Genomic DNA, 18,863 nt, shown 5'->3' with positions numbered 1-18,863 from the left:
TAAATATTATGCATAGTTAGATTTACATGAATGTTCTTTAACCAATATAAAGTTTTTTAAAAAAATAAACAAATTTGTCTTTGCAATAAGAAACAAAAGTTGTTTTATGCATTAAAGTCAAAATTATATTCTGTCTTTGGACTGATCAGCCATGTGTTACTCTTTACTTGTGGAAGTCCAGTTGCTGTTGCTGACAGTAATTTTCAAATAATGCTCAAAGAAACCTTATGGGGGAAAGCAGAAGGAACCAGTAGAATGGTTTGAGGTACTCACTACCTAATTCTTAACAGCGGTAACTTTGCTTTTATTTTTTACTTCTTCTTAACTTCCAGGTAAGATTACATTTTGAAGTAATTTGAAACTATGCAACTTGTCCAATCCGAGGCCTATGGGCTACATGCAGCCCAGGATGGCTTAGAAAGCAGCCCAACACAAATTCATAAACATTATGAATTTTCTTGTGTTTTTTTTTCTTTTCTTTTCTTTTTGCTTAGCTATTGTTAGTGTTAGTGAATTTTATGGTGGCCCAAGACAGACAAATCTTCCCCCATTGTGGCCCAGGGAAGCCAAAAGTTTGGACACAGCTGCTACAAAGTATACCTCACTCTCACTGTGAGACCCACTATGTGTGTGTGAAAGTGACAGGCCACTTTTAGGAGCATATCACTGGATATCACTGGATATGCCTTTATTCCATTTAGACATAGAGGTGATTGCCTGAATGTGCTGGAAATTAAGAAGTCGCTAGTGGAAACCCACTGATTAATATAGGTATCCTTTATAATGTATGCAGAATTTTTGTGGATTTGGTGGTTGTATGAAGAATAAGTGACTCTGCTAGAACTTCCTAGTAGCAAAGATATATTGCCAGAATTGTCAGGAATTATCAAGCTCTAAATTAGGAGAATAGCATTTTTTCTCAGCCTATTGGTGTCAGAGTTAGAGTCATTCAGCATTTCTAATGTCCTGATTTATTCTTATTTCTTCCTATATGCTGCATGAGGATACTTATTACTAACAAAATTTAAAGTAGAGGGTTATACATTTTTTTTTTTTTGTAGAATGTGCCTTGATGTTTCAACTAAAGAAAATTAATTTATTATTGAGGTATTTTATTTCATACAATTCCACTTAAATCAGAATCAATTTATATAATCTTATCACTCACTGAGCTTATATCAATAATGAAGAATATGAGTTGCTGAACATTTCTTCTGAAATACTATTAGCTTTCTACAAATGGATTATAATACCAGAACTGTTTAATTTTAGAGGTTATTTAGTAAGATTTGTTAGCATATAGTGAAAATTAGTAAAAGCTATATGCTTTAGAAAAAAGTTTTCAGAGATCTTGGATTTCTTACATTATGCAGAGCTTGTATATTTGGATCTCCCACTGCTTAGCTCATCGTAGTTTTTCAGTACATATTCACTGAATTAAATTTATTCCAATTTAGTAACTTAATTACTTACAGTAAAAAATAACATATAAAGCAAAGGAATACATTCAAAGATTTCAGATAAAAGAAGTTACAGTTTGGAAAAGTCATCAGGTAATGAGTGAGATTACCTTTTGGATAAAACATAGGATCCAGTATAATTTGTGGGGGGGAGGGGGGTCAACCACTCCTAAAATAAAATTTTCATCTCTTTGCAGATTCCTGAAATGTCTTCATTGGGGAAAACAGTGCTGACACTAGTTCAATGTCTAGATATGCTAGTCATGTGACCTTGGACAAATCTGTTCCATTTGTAATGAAGGCAATAATAGTTTCTCTGCAAGTTTGTAGTGAATAAAATGAGACAATATTTATAAAATGTCCAATCCATACTATTCAAAAATATAATTTTATTGATGCATTGAAATATTATGTTCTTCTATTGAATACTTAGAAAACTAATTTAAAATGCAAAAACTGCTTTTTTGTAGGTACTTAGTCTATTTCAAAGTTTAAATGAAAGTAGATTCTGTTCCCATTTTTCAGTTGGAGTGAGGCAATTATCAAACAAGCAGTGATTTAACAGTTAAAATATTAAAAATGGAAAGTGTATATGCTGGGACAAAGGAAGGCAAAATTCAACTCTAATAACTTTTAAATGATTGGAACTCCCCAGCCCTAACCCCCATGAAGAAAAGGATTTTAGCCAAAAGAACAGATGTTAACAGCACTGCTTCTTCTGATTTATGGAGATTTTTTTTAATGAAGTTGAATTTTATTACAAAGATCTTGATTCCCAGAGGAACCAGTACCCGAGACACCTGCACACTTTACAGTAAATAAGAGACAAAGGATGACATAGAAACCCATGGTGCTTGTAGTTGCAGTTAAGTATATTAATAATTTTTGCAGTAGACTTAATTACAATTAAAAATGATTTTGATGAACTGTTTACAATAGCACTAGAGCTAAATCTAGACTTCAATTTTAAAGCTTCTAGGAACTAGTTACCTATTTTAGAGTAGAACTCAGAGTCTGTGCTTTGGCACAACTCAAGATAGCCTTTTGACTCCTAGGACTGTGCTCTTGCCACTTTGCTGCCTTCCTGTCTGCTGTTTGGCGTTGAAATTTTTTGTTTTATTTCCAAATGACAAAAACATTTGTATATCATTAAAGAGTTTGTTTTAATATGTTTTTTCTTTCAGAGTCTTCAGATGGATTTTAAAATTGAACACACTTGGGATGGTTTTCCAGTGAATCATGAGCCAGTATTTATCAGGCTGAATCCAGGTGACAGAGGAGTGTTGATGGACATTAGTGCTCCGTTTTTCAATGATCCTCCAGCCCCACTTGGAGAGCCAGGAAAACCTTTCAATGAACTGTGGGATTATGAAGGTAAGTGGAAGTACTGTATTTTATTGCAAACATAAATCTTTTTATAATAACCTCTCACAGAACTGTTATTTTATCTTGCTGTTGGGAAGTAAGTGCTTCTGAGCAATTGACGTGTACAGTTTCTGATACTTCCTACCAATCTCTCATTCTGACTTTTTCTCCATTACCTACGTGACTTTAACTATATAACTATAACAGTAAAAAAAAAAAAATGGCAATTACAAATCCAGATTTTTTTTATTGCTGCCATATTTTCTTCCTTTATTTCTGTTACCTATGCTGAGAAGTGTTCAGTATTCCTGTTTGTATTTAAGTATCTTTAAATTACCACTCTAACCTCATAAACCTTTTTTATGGAAGATTTGAAATGTTTTACTTATTGAAACACTATCAACCTCAACACGAAATGTAGTTTTTACTTTATACTGGCAATTCATCTCACATATCAAATTAAGACATGACATGAAATTATACTGTTTCAGGTTTGCTGTATGATCTCCTTCTGTATCCTAATTAAGCTATCAGAATCATCTTTCTGAAATACTCTTCATGATGCCATTTCCCAGATCATAAATCATTACTATCCCTAGAATAAAGTTCAAAGCCTTCCTTTAAGCTTTCAGCATACTTATGAATTGGGCCACCATATTCAAGCTCTTGATCTGTGTACCTTCTCATTCTATTCCCCCTGCCTCTAACACATAGTTCAAGGTCTAATTCATGTCCCATTTTTTCCAAGAAGATTTTGATGAATCTTCTAGTCAATACATCCACTTTATCTATGTCATTTGTTGGCATACATTTTGTCAGGGTTAATTTGTCATATGTTAAATGTATTTGTCTTTTATTGTTACAAAACTGGTGTATACCATCTTCCTAATGGAATACATACTAATATGATTTACCTGCTAGAGGCACCACAGACATGAAACTCAACAGATTCTAACCTCAACTCACCTACTCCTCTAATAAACTATTTCTTTACCTAATTGCCCAATATCAATAAATGGTACTAACAATACATTAAATCACCAAATCTAAAAATGGTTAGACCTTTCTAAGATATCCTTCTTCGACACTTTCAATTATTTGGATTTATTTACTAAGTCCCATCAGTTTTGCCTCCCAAATATTCCTCTAACTCAGTATCTCCTCTTCATCCCCACTATCCTTGCCAAAGATTAGGCTTTCATCATCTTTTACCTGGTTTAGGGCAGAGCCTTCTAAATAGTCTTTTTGCCCTTAAGACCATTGTTCACTTAGAAGCCAGAATGATGTATCTAAAATGGAAATTTAAACTCATCCTTCAGCTACCTAAAAACCTTCTCGGGATACTTTTCCTCTCAAGGTAAGTTTTCCTCTTGTTAATATGATCTCTATATACATTTTCCATGACCTGGCCCCTTATTCTCTCTATAGCACCACCAGCTCCTCCTACATTGGAATATTTGCCTGGTAAGACTGAACTGTTCATAGATCTTTAAATAAGCTACATTATTTCCTAATTGTGCACCCTTGATTTTACTGTTGTCTTGCCCTAGAATGCTGTTTCTATTATTCTTCACCTAGTTCCAACTCATCTTTCAAGACAGAGCTTAAATAGCAACTTCTCCAGGAATCCTTCACTAAACCACTTTTTTGAGCTAAACATCTGTTTTCTTTTTATCTGTAGCAATGCATACATCCTCCATTTTGGAACTTTTATTAAAATTTTCCATTTTAGTTTCTGATTAGATTGTGAGATAATAAAGGTATTTCCAGAATCTGATATAGTGTTTAATACAGATAAGCTGCAAAAGTATTTGTAAGGTGATGATGGAAAGTAGAAAGCAAAAGATATATAAGTGCATCTGTGTGTGTGTGAGAGAGAGAGAAATATATACACATATATGTACAGAGAGAGAATGTGTATGTATATATGTATGTATCTAATATATATATCTCCAGACATATATATACATATATAATATATATATACCCTATATATATATATATATATATACACACACACACACACACACACACAAAGATACACACACACACACACACACACACAAAGATATATATATATATATCTTTGGAGAGAGAGAGAAAGAGAGAGATCTATTTTAAGAAATTAGCTCACACAATTGTGGCAGCTAACAAGTCCACTCTTCCCTGGGTCTTCTGTCTGCTGGTTAGAGAGTCCCTTCTTCCCTAGGCCTTCAGCCTACTGAAGAACTGCTTCAAGCCTGCTGAATACCCAGGGAAGAGTTGATGTTGCAGTTCAAGTCTGAAGGCTGTCTGCTGGCAGAATTCCTCTCTTGGGGGAGGTCAGTCTTTTTTTCTATGAAGGCTTTAGACTGATTGGATAAGGCCTAGCCACATTATAGAGGGAAATCTCTCTACTAAAAGTCTACTGATTTAAATGTTAATCTCATCTTAAAAAATGGCTTCACAGAAACAACTAGAATAATGTGTTACAAAATATCTGGATACCATGGCCTAGTTAAGTTGACAGAACAATTAACTGTCATATTAGACATTCTAATTTGTCTCAATAAAAGATTTAGAAAGAGGCAATAAGATTCTCTGAATTGCTGATAGAACTATATCTTAGATATTTTATTATAAAAATAACACATGGAAAATTGGAAACAACCTAAATGCCTATCCATAAAGGATTAAGTGGATAAGTTATAACATTCTATAAAATAATACTATTCAGTCATTACAATAGTGTGTAGAAGCACCTAAGTCTGGCAGGATATAGACCAAAGGGGAGGAAAAGGACGTTGACTTTTTATTTTATTCATATATATATATATATATATATATATACACACATATAATTTATTTACAAGAAAGATGTATTATATTCAAAATTAAATGACTTTAAAAATAGCAATATTCAGAAATTTCCAGGAAATTATAAAAAAGAAAAGAAAGATCACCTACCTAAATTCCTGCAATCACAGATAAACAGTCATTAACATTTTTCTGCACATTTTGCAGATATCTAGACATAGGCATACATGCAATTTTAATGTCACATACATTATGGTTGCTATTCTGCAGCCAACCTCTTGAATATCATGGATATCTTCCTATATCAACAAATATTTAATTGTATCTGATTTTACTAGCTGCATTGTTTTCCATTGCATAGAATATATGAATTCCATAATTTATTCAACAGCTCTCCTGTATAATAGGAGATTTATTTAGAGAATAAGAGATAATTTTATGTAATAGGGGATAATCACTTAGATTATTTCTAATTTTTGAATAGTACTCTAATTAATAGCATTATACTTAATTCTTTTCCCAGTTGTCAGATTATTTTCTTAGGATAAATTCCCAGAAGAAGAAAAGTGGCTCAAGTCTATTTGATAATGCTAATTTCTTTACAACCTGACCAGCACTAGTTTTTTTGTTTGTTTTTCTTTTTTTTTTTTGGGACAGAGTCTCACACTGTTGCCAGGCTAGAGTGCAGTGGTGCAATCTTGGTTCACTGCAATCTCTGCCTCCCAGCTTCAAGTGATTCTCCTGCCTCAGCCTCCCAAGTAGCTGGGACTACAGGTGCATGCCACAACACCCAGCTAATTTTTGTATTTTTAGTAGAGACAGGGTTTCACCATGTTGGCCAGAATGGTCTCGGTCTCTTGACCCTGTGATCTGCCTGCCTTGGCCTCCCAAAGTGCTGGGATTACTGGCATGAGCCACTGTTCCTGGCCACCAGCACTAGTCTTAATTAATTTTTTCAATATATGGCAATCTGATATGTGAGAAAATTGTTGAAGATTTATTTCCTATATATTTCTTCTTCCAGGCAATGTCTATTTTCTTTGCCCTTTTTCCTATGGGGATAGTATTATAATTAAAAATAGTTAATTAATTTTATATTCTAAAAGAATAAACAAATTATTTATTGTTGGCAAGCAATATTAAATTTCTCAATATGTTATATCTCTGTTTTCAAAAGTTGTGGAAGCATTTTTCTTGAATGGTATAACTGAGCAGTATTTAGAAGTTGAACTTTGTCCGTAAGTATAAAATGTTTCTTCTTAATTATTATTACATAATTTGAACGAATTATTTTCTAGTTATAAATGATATGGTTATAGTAAAAGCTCATTAATTCCAGTTAACTAGTAAGAATGGTACTCTGAATTTGTTTGAATGGTACACTTTTATATATTTCTGAGTTTCAAGTACAGAACATATATTTAGAATATATGTTTAGAATAAACTCATATTCTAAATTTGAAAATCCTATGTCAATATTTTCAGTTCAGTAATGTAGATTTTTCTAATAAACTTGAAGATTTTTTTCAAAATGAAGTCATTATAAAACACAAACTTTTACTCATTACTTCATAAATTTGCGTTATTATATATAGCTGTTCAGAAATAAAAAGAGATATGGATATAATTAATTGAACTAGCTTATAAAAATGTTTCTTTTAAAGGATTTTTAAGTGACTAGATGAAACTTATTTTATGTATCACATAATTATGTATTCATGTATTCCATTCTTTATTCATCATGCATTTATTAAGTATGTGCTGTATTACTTTTGCATTCAATGCCAGGGATAAAAACTAAATCACATGTGGATTTTTTTAGACTTATTAAAAATATTAACTTGGACTCTCTTTGTTTAGGTTTAACTGTCTCTTGGATCCCGTTTACGTGGTTGGCAAACTATTTCCTTTTTTCTATAGATGTACACCTATTATCTAAATTATAGCACATTTTAAATTATTAAAGTATTTAATAATGAAATCTTTATATTGCAGTTATTCATTTGAAATGCCATTTAAATGCTTCTTAGTGTCTGACATTCAGAAGCCATTGCTCCTTTTGTAGGCTGGACAGAGTGCTCCAAACAATTGATTTAAATGAGATTTGTAGATACTCTTTTATTTTCCTTTATTTTGATATTTAGCTAAATCTAATGTAGAAAAGTCTAGCTGTTTGCATTATGTTTTTTAAGAATAATCATAAACCTTTGTGTGTCACATTTCAACTAACATGCTAAAATTTGTTACTGACAAATATCATTAATTCTCATAAACTGCCATAAGAAGTAAGAAAATGTCAACTATTGTGTGCTTATTTTTACCCTATAAGTAAGAAAATTAAGACAAACATTCCTAACTTGTCTAGAGAACAGTAAAGAAGTTGGATCTCCTAAAGTTTGGCCCTTAGTTTTAATTTTATTAAATGGTAATACCGGTTTATTTTCATAAAGTGATGACTTAACACAGATGAATAAAATAATTACATTCTCTTTTGTTAAGAAATTACACAGTAACAATTGTGTATAAAAGTAATAGATTTTAAAGGTTAAAGAAATTATCAGAGTAGTTTGGTTTCATGTGTATCAGGATAGTTAATAATTAAGAATCAAGGTTTTGCTTCAGGCAGTCATTTCCTGTAACAGTTAATTAATCTCTAGAAAGCAACAGGAAGAATATTTTAATTTGCAAGCATTTTTACTCTTAGGATGTACTCCTAAGGGTGCATAATAACAACAAAAATAATCAGAATATTTTTAAATGGAAAAGAATACTTGGCTTCTGTTAGAATAGTTTACTGAAGGAAATCCTTCCTGAAAAGCACTCAAAAGAGTATCTGTGTAGAAATGTTTAAGATACAGGCTTTCTTAGAGTTAATGAATTTGCTTCATGTAAATACATGAAATCCTTTGATTCTTAATGACCTGGCTACTCCCAATTGTACACTGTTACTAGAATTTCCCTTTGGGAATATACTCTGTTCCTTTTTGAAAACATGATGCTGAACTAATGGTAGAAAGCAGCAAAACACAAGAGGCAGACAGGTTGAGGACAGCATATGAAAAAAATAGACACTGACTGAAATCTTTAGCCTGTTGACTACTTGCAGACAGTCTATGTTTTGCATTTTTAAAATTTTCCTAATGAGCTACCAGATAGTTTTCTTACAGAAATAACCTTTATTAAAGTTGTTGAATTCAGACTTGGGAATCGGTGCTTGCTTTAGTTTTTGAAACACGTTTTATAACAAATTCCAAATAACATGGTATCTCTCTGACTTTTTTTCATATTTTGTGTCATCTAACCAAATGAAGTATTTAATATAATTTTTTATTTAAAGAATATAAAAAGCAATCTAAATGTGAAACTTTATGCATTTGGTGGCAGTTGTCTGGAGAATGGTAAACTCAAAGACGTCATTTCTAAGCAACTGAACACACTGGCTCTCCTTATAATTATGCAGTATTAATACTGCATCTTTTAATTATTTGGAAATTTAGTTGCAAACACACACATTGCATGTATAAAGGATAGTGAAGAAAATGACATTTATGTTTTTCAAACACTCATGAGGAATCTTAATTTTGACAGCCACGGCCAGCATTTAGTGCTTTTACTTTCTGGAAGAAGAAATGTGTGGAAAGTAAGTAAATTAAAATGTGAGACAAAATCATTATGTACACAGTAATACATATATTTCTATGTTTAAAGTATAAGCCCAATTTTATCTTTTGTGTTCCACATGTTGTTTCTGTAGCAAGAACTTCCTTTGTCATTCAGAGTGTCCAGAGGAGAGACAAAATGGGAAGGCAAAGCTTATCTTCCTTGGAGTTATTTTCCACCAAATGTGACAAAATTCAATTCATTTGCAATTCATGGATCAAAAGATAAACGAAGTTATGAAGCTCTTTACCCTGTACCTAAGCATGAACTGCAACAAGGACAAAAACCTGACTTGTAAGTAGAAAATAAATGAATATATGTTCCAAATATACAAGTTTTTTGGAAGTTCGTTCTTAGTGGAGCAGAAGTGAGTAACACTACTGATCAAAGAAGACGACATATGTGCACAAGCACCTACGAGAGCCCAATGTTTGCTGATGATCCTCAGGTAATACTTAGTGAACTTTGGACTGACATAAATCTCTCTCACTACTGTCAGTAGAGCACTTATTTTTCCATGGTGATATGAGAAAAGTGTTGTTTCCATGTGAGAAAACTAAACGTTGCATGTGAGAAAATTAAACTTTGCAACAGCTGATACAGAAGTATGGTTACAAATTCATTTAAAACTTCTTTCAGAGCTAAAGGGCCAGAAGCCTCAGTGTTTCCTGGTGTGAACAAAGGATCCCCTGTTGCAAGGAAATCTGATCTTCTGTTAACTCTCTAGTTCTCCTCTTCTGGTAACCTCATAAGGATAAAAATGTCAACTCTGTTTCTAGGCAACATTGCTTATGATAAAAATGGCCCTTAAGTGGTAAATTACATCTGGACTGAGAAAAATTTTGAATGAAGTATAAATATATGATAGAGACAGTATGGCTTTGGGATTCCCTTTTAACAGTCGTATTCCCTGTGGGAACCCTGGAAGCTATGCCTATGGAGTTATTCCAAGAGATATTACTCTCATGGGGTAGCAGGCATTTGAGCCAAGGTATCCGCTATGTTTTCTCAATTTGTGTCTTGTTTCCTTGCACCTGTAGCTCTCACGTAGGCAGACCAGAGCCTTATGAATGCTTCATGGGCTTCTGCAAGGACTGCTCCTTTAGGGAGGAAAGCCAGATGCTGTCCTGGGGCAAACTGTGATTCCTTCTCTGTATGTCTCTATGTATACTCACCATAGCCAAGGTAGTCTGGTGAGTCTGAGCATTTGGAAGAACCTAACAGAGACATCCTAGTGAGCATTGCACTATGGTAGATGAACATTCCTGTCTTTTTACCTTTGGAATGTGCTGCATTATCCTTCCTCTCCCTGTTTGCCCTCTCCTTCCTGTCATGCTCTGACTTCACACTTCGTCTTCATCCCTTCTAGCATATTTCTTTATTTTGCTTGACATTCTTTCCCTTTTTCCCTTTGCCTCTCTCCCCAGTCCTGACATAGCTTCTACCTAGTCTCCTTTTTCCTTCCTTTTTCTTATCCTTCACTATTTTTTCCTTAATCTCTTACTCTGGGATTGACAAATGTGACTCAAAAACTGATTTATCCTCACCAGGTGGGCAGAATAAGACAAAAATGTAGTTGCAACTGACTCAACGTCCTCATATCTGGCTGTTCATCAGCTAATACCTTCCTATATTCAGCCTCCTCATTCATACGTTATTGGAAGCTTATCTTAGGTGGAAGTATGATTATACACTGGCCAGGACAGAGCTAAGGCAGAGTGACTTCCTACAGAGTAAGGCTCCACTGAAGCACGTTACCTAAGACTTTCCTCATTAAGCCACAAGAGAAAGCTTCTTGATATAGTTAAAGGGTTTTCCTGGAAAGAAAAGAACTGGGATTAGCACTCTTTTACATTAACCTCTCTTGCTTTGGCAGAGAAGGGAATTAAGAAGTCTGTCTTCTTATCTGTGGAACTGAAACTTTTTAAAACAATTGCTTATATGACTGATATAAATTATACCAAAGTTTGGATATAAAAACATATGCAGGAGCATAATATGATTTGTTTAAAACTGAATGGAATGAGTCATGTTTTGAGAGTTGATTTCTCCCTTCAGCTGTGAGGGAGCTATTTGCAAAATTGAAAAAAGTGCTTTAAGACACAGGTGAATGTTTTCAGAGCTGAGTGATAGCTAGAGTGAGAAAACTGTACATATAAAATATATCTTACCTTTAGTATTGCTTAAAATAGAATGTTGTCCTATCACAGATGTGACAAAATAAATAGCCCTTTGGGACATCTATTTCACAAATGCATAATTCATTTGAATTCCCATTTTCTTTTTCTTTGCTTTTAGCCATCGCCTAGAATACTTCAAGCCTTTCAATTTTAACACACTGCTTGGAGAAGAATGGAAACAACCAGAATCAGACCTATGGCTAATAGAGAAATGTGATATATAGGAGTGTAATAGATAACCATACCAATCACTTTTTCTCTATACCTTTTAAGATAAACAAAAAAAAAGTATCAATCTTTTTTAAGACATCATGCATACATTTTAACAATAATTATTTTCATAGAAGTCACTGAAAATATAGTATCTGTTGCAAATTGTATATGATTAACATGAAAATGGATGATTCTTTATAGATGATTTGATCTGTAAAGTCACAATGTTTCTCAGAGTCCCTCAGTCCAGGATGTTACATTCCCAGCACACAGTACAGTTATTCTTGAGAACTACAAGTGAGAAAGGGTGGACAATTGAGTTTGTCCAGGGCCACCTAGAGAACCGTTCTGCACTACCCTGTGCTTTGGCCATTTCATTCCTAGATATATACCCCAAAAAATGAATGCTCATAGGAGCTTTATTCACAATAACACAAAACTGTAAACAGTCAAATATCTATCCACAGGAAAATGGGTAAACTGCAATATAGTCAGTGGAATACTGGTCATTAAAAAAAGGACTACTGATACATGTAACAACCTGTGTGAATCTCAGAAACATTAAATTGAGCAAAATAAGCCAGACATAACATATTGTCCAATTACTTTTATATTAAAGCCACTACCAGGCAAAACGCATTTGATGATAAACACCAGAACAGTGGCTGCTCTAGGTAAGGGCAAGGAATTCAAATTACATGGAAAAGGGGCCTGAGGAAATTTCCTGGGGTGATTGAAATGTTTTGTATTTTGATCTGGATGATGGTTACGTAGCTGTATACATTCATCAACATTCCTCATGCTGTATGTTTAGATTTGTGATTTTACTGCATATAAATTAATTCCTTAATATAATACTCTTATAAACTGTAAATTAAATAAACTGTAAATTAAAATAAACTGTAAAATAAATTCAAGTTTACATTGCATTTGTATTTTTCCATTGACAATCACTAGTGCTGGTTAAATATGGCCTATTGACTTACTCATTTCTTACATATGTTCTCTATTTGAAAAGAGAACTAGTGTAAGATAAATGCCGACTTTTACAAAAGGTATTATAAGTATCTTACTGACTTCACATCATGGTGGCAGTGTTAGGCATTTTAGATAAATTGAGAAATTATTTTTAAAACTGACAGTAGCAACTAATTAATTTGATATAGAAACGATCTGCCTGTTTGGGATAGGAAAGACATATTTTAAATAACCTAGGATGATTTATTTATAAATTACATGTATAATTTTATAAATGCATATAGAAGTGTCAAAATAAAAATAAGAGTTTCTTGATTTTAGAAGTGAATCAAACACTATGAATCATAGTTTCAGATGTAAATCATAACTATTTATAATATGGATAAAAGTGAAGTACAAATATAGATACAATCACAACAATATAAAATACTGAATTTGAATGTTGTAGCTTGTGAGCTTTCTCAAACCTAACTTGTATCTTTTTAAAATTTGCTTAGATGTTTTTTAAACATCTCTTAACTTTCTTTCATCTAGATAAGAAATTTTTCTTCTAATACCAAGCAAGCAAAAATACATTATATAAACATTTTGTTTTGAAAGGAACATGCATATCAACTACAGAATTTTGGAAAGCTTGTCCATTAGTCAGGTACAAGTAATATATCCTATAGAAACTTGTATTTGAGAGTGGGTGTTTTTAATAGCCATTTCAAATTTGTTTTTCAACTTTAGGACCATGAAAGAATAATCATCCTTTTGTTTAAAATATGCATAAATGCATTTCTTTGCTGTGGTTTGAATTGTTCACTGCAGTGTCAAGCAGATTCTGTCTTCTCACCACCTAAATGATTAGACAGTGTGCATATTTATTCAGGTGCTTTCTCATGCTTTTTCCCAGCTCCAGGAAAGTGTAAGGCACAGTCTGAAGGGAAATATGCTTTTTATTTCTAGCTCCAAACTAGTTTTTATAAACGTTAAAAAAGTTTTTGCCACAGAAGAAAATATTTAATTTCCCCTCATTCTTGTCCTCCTTTTGCTCCTTTTTAAAATGTTAGGCTTTGGGAAGAAGATAATGAGCATAATTAATTTGATATTGAAAAAGAAAGGGTAGCAAGTGGATGAAGCAATTACAGTAAGTCCTCAGCCCTTTTCTCATGCCTCAAAGCCCAAGGATTGCCTCTTCTTTTCCATGTAAGTTCCCATGGTATTTTACACATTGCTTGATTAGAGCATTTATTTCACTGTGTCCTACATAGCTCTTCTGACCCACCTCCCATCCTCTCAGCCTAACTTTCTACTCCAGCAATCAGTTGCATAGTGAACTGACTCTCCAGTTGCCTCAGCTGCACTATGTATGTCTTGCTTCCTGCCCCTAGAGTTTCTCTGCCTTCTCTGCTGTGTGGAACACTAGCAGGAACCCATTTAGCCATTCTTACACATGAACTACCCTGGATATGTGAAGGGACTAAAACACCCCATGGGGCACCTCTTGACCAAGGAGGGTGAGAATTGATGGAGAAATACTTCTCTGTTACAACCCTCAGTTTAACAGTTCTATGGTACCTTCTACACAGCTCCAAAGAAGTTCTCTTAAAAGAATCCCACCTGGTTATCCACAACAGTGGCCAACTGGTAATACCCTTTTGCCTGATCTTTCCTTCATTTCCATCATTTTCTGTTTTGCTCTTCCTAGTACCCCTCTCTTCCCTGGAATTATTTAACTACAGTCAATGTCTGTGGAAGTGATTGTCCCATGTTTGCTTTAGGGGAACCCAGGCTAAGTCAGTGATTACCTAATGTAGCCCTAGAAAGCATCTCATCAGAACGGGAATCTAGAATTGTATCATAGGGCACTTGGTGACAAGGACCCCATTGTTAGTGGTAATGCCTCTGGTATAAGTAACTTCACAGTTACTAAAACTTTTATGGAATGGTAGACTGGCTTGAGGTGCAGCTGAGGTACCTGAAGCTATGAAAACCATCTAGTCATAATGATTCTTCATGTCAACTGTTAAGCAGGCAAACAGAAGCATGATATTGGAAGAGATATTGATCCTGGCTACCATGCAGAGCTAGAGTTATAACTATTAATGGAGGCAGGATAGAGTATGTCCTTGCTAGGGGTTTCATTGAGGCATCCTTCGGTGTTTCAATGTCAAGTGATAACCTTAAATGGGCAACTGAAGCAACCACAGCCTGACAAGGTAAAGCAGCTAAGGACTCTGATCCTTTGAGAATGAAGGTCTAGGTCACTCCACCACTCCAGCCACTTGAATCTACTGAAGAGCTTGGCCAAATGTGAGAGAAATACAGAATTTGTGGTGGAAGAGAGAGATGATAACTATTAATTATAGACTTGAAATCGATCACAGCAGCCACCAAAACATGTTCCACTAAATCTTTTGCATTTAGTATTTGTGTAATGGCTACCCACTCCCTTGAAGACTCTGTGACAGATTGGACTCAACGTGGAAACTGAGTGGTTCTGAGTGCTGCAAGGAGTGGGCTGTATTTAATATCTTTTGTGTCCCACCTCACAACCTCATAGGCCATTTTTCAATTCACCCATTTTACTCTTTGACAGCACTTTACTGCTGTTGTCCCATGCATCTCTAGATTTCTGTATTAGTGCTTTTCTGACACCTCAGTTATGTGGAACACCTGTGGAAATTTGCTGATCTACTTTGACATGTATGTAAACCTGGAAGTTTGAGGGAATTGACAATAGGGACAAGATTCAGTGAGTAAATACTCCCCTCTTCTGTCCTTTGGGCAGACAATTCTGAAGTGCATTCCATATAATTCCTTAGTGGTCTCCAGTAGGACTCCACTAGAGTCTTCAGTTACCTACAGTACTGACTGGCTTAAAAATACAATCTTAGATTGCCTTACCTTATTTAATTTTTCCAAAGTTCCCAATCCCATTCATTAGAATCACATTCCAAAATGAATGAACTGCACACAACCCTTTTTAAAGACCCTGTTTTTGTGAGGGGTAAGGGTATCCAGCCTAAGGCACTTAAGTCCAAGAGGAATACGTGCATAACAAATCTTCTAACTAAATAGATGTATAGCATAAAATGTACTCTGTGTGTGTGTGTGTGTGTGTGTGCGTGTGTGTGTGTGTGTCTGTGTGTGTGTGTGTAGCATATTTTTTGTTAAATCAGTATTCCTGGCTCTACTCATTTTCTGATAATTTCTTATTTGAATTCTGCTCTGAAAGAGCAAAATTTATAAAACTGACTATTGTAAACATTTATTTATTTATTTATTTTACCAACTATCATTTTTCATGCAAGGAATAGTAAAAAGAGTTACCCCTGAAGCTAAGATGACAGATGAGTAATATAGGAAGCCTCATGAATCTATGAAAAGTGAGGGGTGTCTGCATATTTCATTTTGTTATTTCATAATAAATAACTAGTCATTAAAATTTATTTTCCATATAATGGGATCCATTTTTGTCTGATATTTATAAATTGAATATGTAATATAAAGAAGAAATAGAATATGTTGTCAAATGACATTTCACTTTACTACTTGTTTGAATTACAATGAAAATATGTAGCTACATCACTGGCCCTTGAGAGAGCTTTGGGTGTTGCGTAAATGTTTTACTTTACACTCTTGAAAAATTCGCAGAGAATGCAAGGTTTAGTAAAAATTCACTTTCTTTTGGCAGCCTATCACCTGTAGTTTCCATTAAACACATTTCTGACTCAATAGTACACTGAAAACCTATGTTTGTAATAATGCCCTAAAGCACTGCAGCACCTAGAGTATACCTTTCGAAGAGATAGCTTTCCTCAAATAGAAAACCAAACTGTAAATTGAAGTCTGAGCATTCAGAGGAATAAAAATTATGCTAAATACAAGTGTATGTTTTTGAATTAGTTTTTCAAAAAATGGCAAAGAGATAATATTACTTAGTGATATTATTAATATCACTAAATATATTTAGTATACTTTGGTATACACAGCAAAAACAACCAATGTCTTATACTCCCACAATAGTCTGGCCATCCCTTTTTGGCCAGCTGCCTGACCTTGTGCAAGTCACCTCATTGAAATATCTAATACTTATTGAACACTTACTATTTTTTCAGAAACTATATTAAGAACTGTACCCTCATTTTTGACAGCAACCTCAAAGAAAGTCAGATACTCTTGGAATGCTTATTTTTAAAGTTAATGAAGACCTACAGAGTTAAGTATCTTGCCCAAGATCATAGTTAAGAAGTAGCAGATTTGAATCCGGGAGTTTGATTCATCAAGAGAAGGCGCTTATCTAACTATGCTGTTGCCTTTTTTAGTCTTCACTACTCATCTACAAAATAAAGCTGTTGAGAGTGGTGTCAGCAAGATGGCTGACCAGAGGCACCTGGCATTCACTTCTACCAGAATAAACAGCTAAGACTTTGACTGCAGTGTTGAAGGAAGAGTGCTGGAGTGTGATGGATGAGTGGTGATTGGAAGTCTAGGAAGGTAATATGGAGGTATCTGTTGTCTGCCGCTTCATCTACTCTGCCTGGATCAGATACACCTGAAGTCAGGAGAGACTTCACATGTGGGAAAATGTTAAGCAGGAGATCCTCACTGTGCTCCAGCTCCATTGCCACTGCAAACACCTATAGTCCTCACAACAGAAGAATCCCATAGTTCCTTTAAGCTCTGAGTCCATCTTGGAGAGCTGCAGAGAATTCATGCTGCTGTGTTGCCTGGACTAGGAGTACAAGATGTGTACTCCCCACCCCCATTCACCCACTGTGAACCAAGGTGCTGCAGCATGCTGCCGTCTTGAGACCTGAGCCACCTCTCAAGTATGTCTTGCTCTAAGGTCAGTAGCCTCTGTGCTTCTCCAGCACTGGGGCTCCATCTTCATTATGCCAAACCTACATGGGTTATTGATCACCACAACCCAGATGTGGGGAGTCTGGGCCCAGAATTGGCTGTGACTCTGGTCTTTCATGGCAGAGAAACAAACCCCCGCCTGCACTTATGGCAGGAGGAACAGCAGTCTTCCAGTCCTGCCCAGGAAGAACCTGCCCTTGAGCCAGCCAAACTGCTGCGTGGCCTCCTGCAAGTCAGAGAGGCCTCTGAGCATCTGAGCAGCTGATATACCCAACGGAGTTGGCAATGTGCCCACACTCAGAACCTGAGAAACAGCCCTGCACCCTTACATCCCCTCCTAACCCCACCACAAACTCGTCCCTGGGCCTTCCCAGTGGCCCTGTGCTCCCAATAAGGACCTGAGAAATAGGTGGGCACACTGAGAAACAGCTCCATGGGCTGTCCCCAGTAGACATGCCCCTGAGCCAACCAAGCAGCCACCACTTGTCTCTGGTCCTGGACAGTGTAACAGCCCTATGGCTGCAACCACAGCTAGACAGACCCCAAGGTGGCTGACCCACTGCGTGCATGCACATACCCCCAACCAGAGAAATGGGGTGGTGAGGCCAATCTCAGCAAAGGCACACCACTGTCACCACAAATTCTCTCAGCTTAGGCCACTGAGAAACTTGCAAACACCACTAGTGTGGATTTCAGTTGAAGAAGCTACATGGAGCTACACTACTGCATCCACCTAAAATGAAGATCAACACTTCCCAACCAACTGACACTCTAAGACCCATTAATACAAATTGCTCTTTTTCTATGAAACCTACCCCATAAAATTGGAAGAGGTGACGTTTCTACCAGATGTGTAGAAATCAACATTGGGACATATCAATACGAAAAAGCAAGGAAATATGTCACCTCCAAAGGAAAACAATAATTACCCAGGAATAGACCCCAATCATAAGAAAATATATGAAATGCCAGAAAAGAATTCAAAATAATAATCTTAGGTAAACTCAAAAAGATACACGAGAATACAGAGAGATAATTCAAGAAAATCAGGAAAACAATTTATAGTTTGAATTAGAAATTCAACAAAGAGATATCATTAAAAATAACCATACAGAAATCCTAGAGCTGAATAATTCAATTAATGCAATAAAAAAGAAATACAATCAAGAGCTTCACCAGCAGACTAGAACAAGCAGAAGAAATAATTTCTGAACTTGAAGACAGATTTTTTGAAATAACACAGGCACACCAAAAATAAATAAATAAATAAATGAAAGGAAAAAGAAAAGAAAAATACATTTGAAAGGATGAAGAAAGGCTACAGATGTATAGAATACCACATTAGGTGAATAAATATTCA

General features: G+C 35.0%; 1 protein-coding gene across 4 annotated transcripts in view; it reads left to right on the top strand.

Annotated features, from left to right (window-relative positions):
- Positions 1-18,863, top strand: part of CUNH4orf33 (chromosome unknown C4orf33 homolog) — a 37,151-nt gene that overhangs the window by 5,824 nt on the left and 12,464 nt on the right. For 3 of the 4 annotated variants that reach the window (XM_017537649.2, XM_017537650.2, XM_017537648.2), the window contains exons 2-6: positions 2,645-2,834; positions 6,799-6,859; positions 9,210-9,261; positions 9,376-9,575; positions 11,580-16,176. In XM_017537649.2, coding sequence (XP_017393138.1) covers positions 2,654-2,834; positions 6,799-6,859; positions 9,210-9,261; positions 9,376-9,575; positions 11,580-11,685 — 600 coding nt within the window. In that variant the 5' untranslated portion in view covers positions 2,645-2,653 and the 3' untranslated portion in view covers positions 11,686-16,176. Of the gene's footprint in view, positions 1-2,644; positions 2,835-6,798; positions 6,860-9,209; positions 9,262-9,375; positions 9,576-11,579; positions 16,177-18,863 lie in introns of those variants that run through there. The other variant, XM_037741734.1, reaches the window with a different exon arrangement.

This window comes from Cebus imitator, unplaced genomic scaffold, assembly GCF_001604975.1.
Source record: "Cebus imitator isolate Cc_AM_T3 unplaced genomic scaffold, Cebus_imitator-1.0 Scaffold105, whole genome shotgun sequence".
Classification (NCBI taxonomy): domain Eukaryota; kingdom Metazoa; phylum Chordata; class Mammalia; order Primates; family Cebidae; genus Cebus; species Cebus imitator.
Note: the sequence above shows the minus strand (reverse complement) of the source record. Positions and strands in the feature narration are given on the sequence as shown.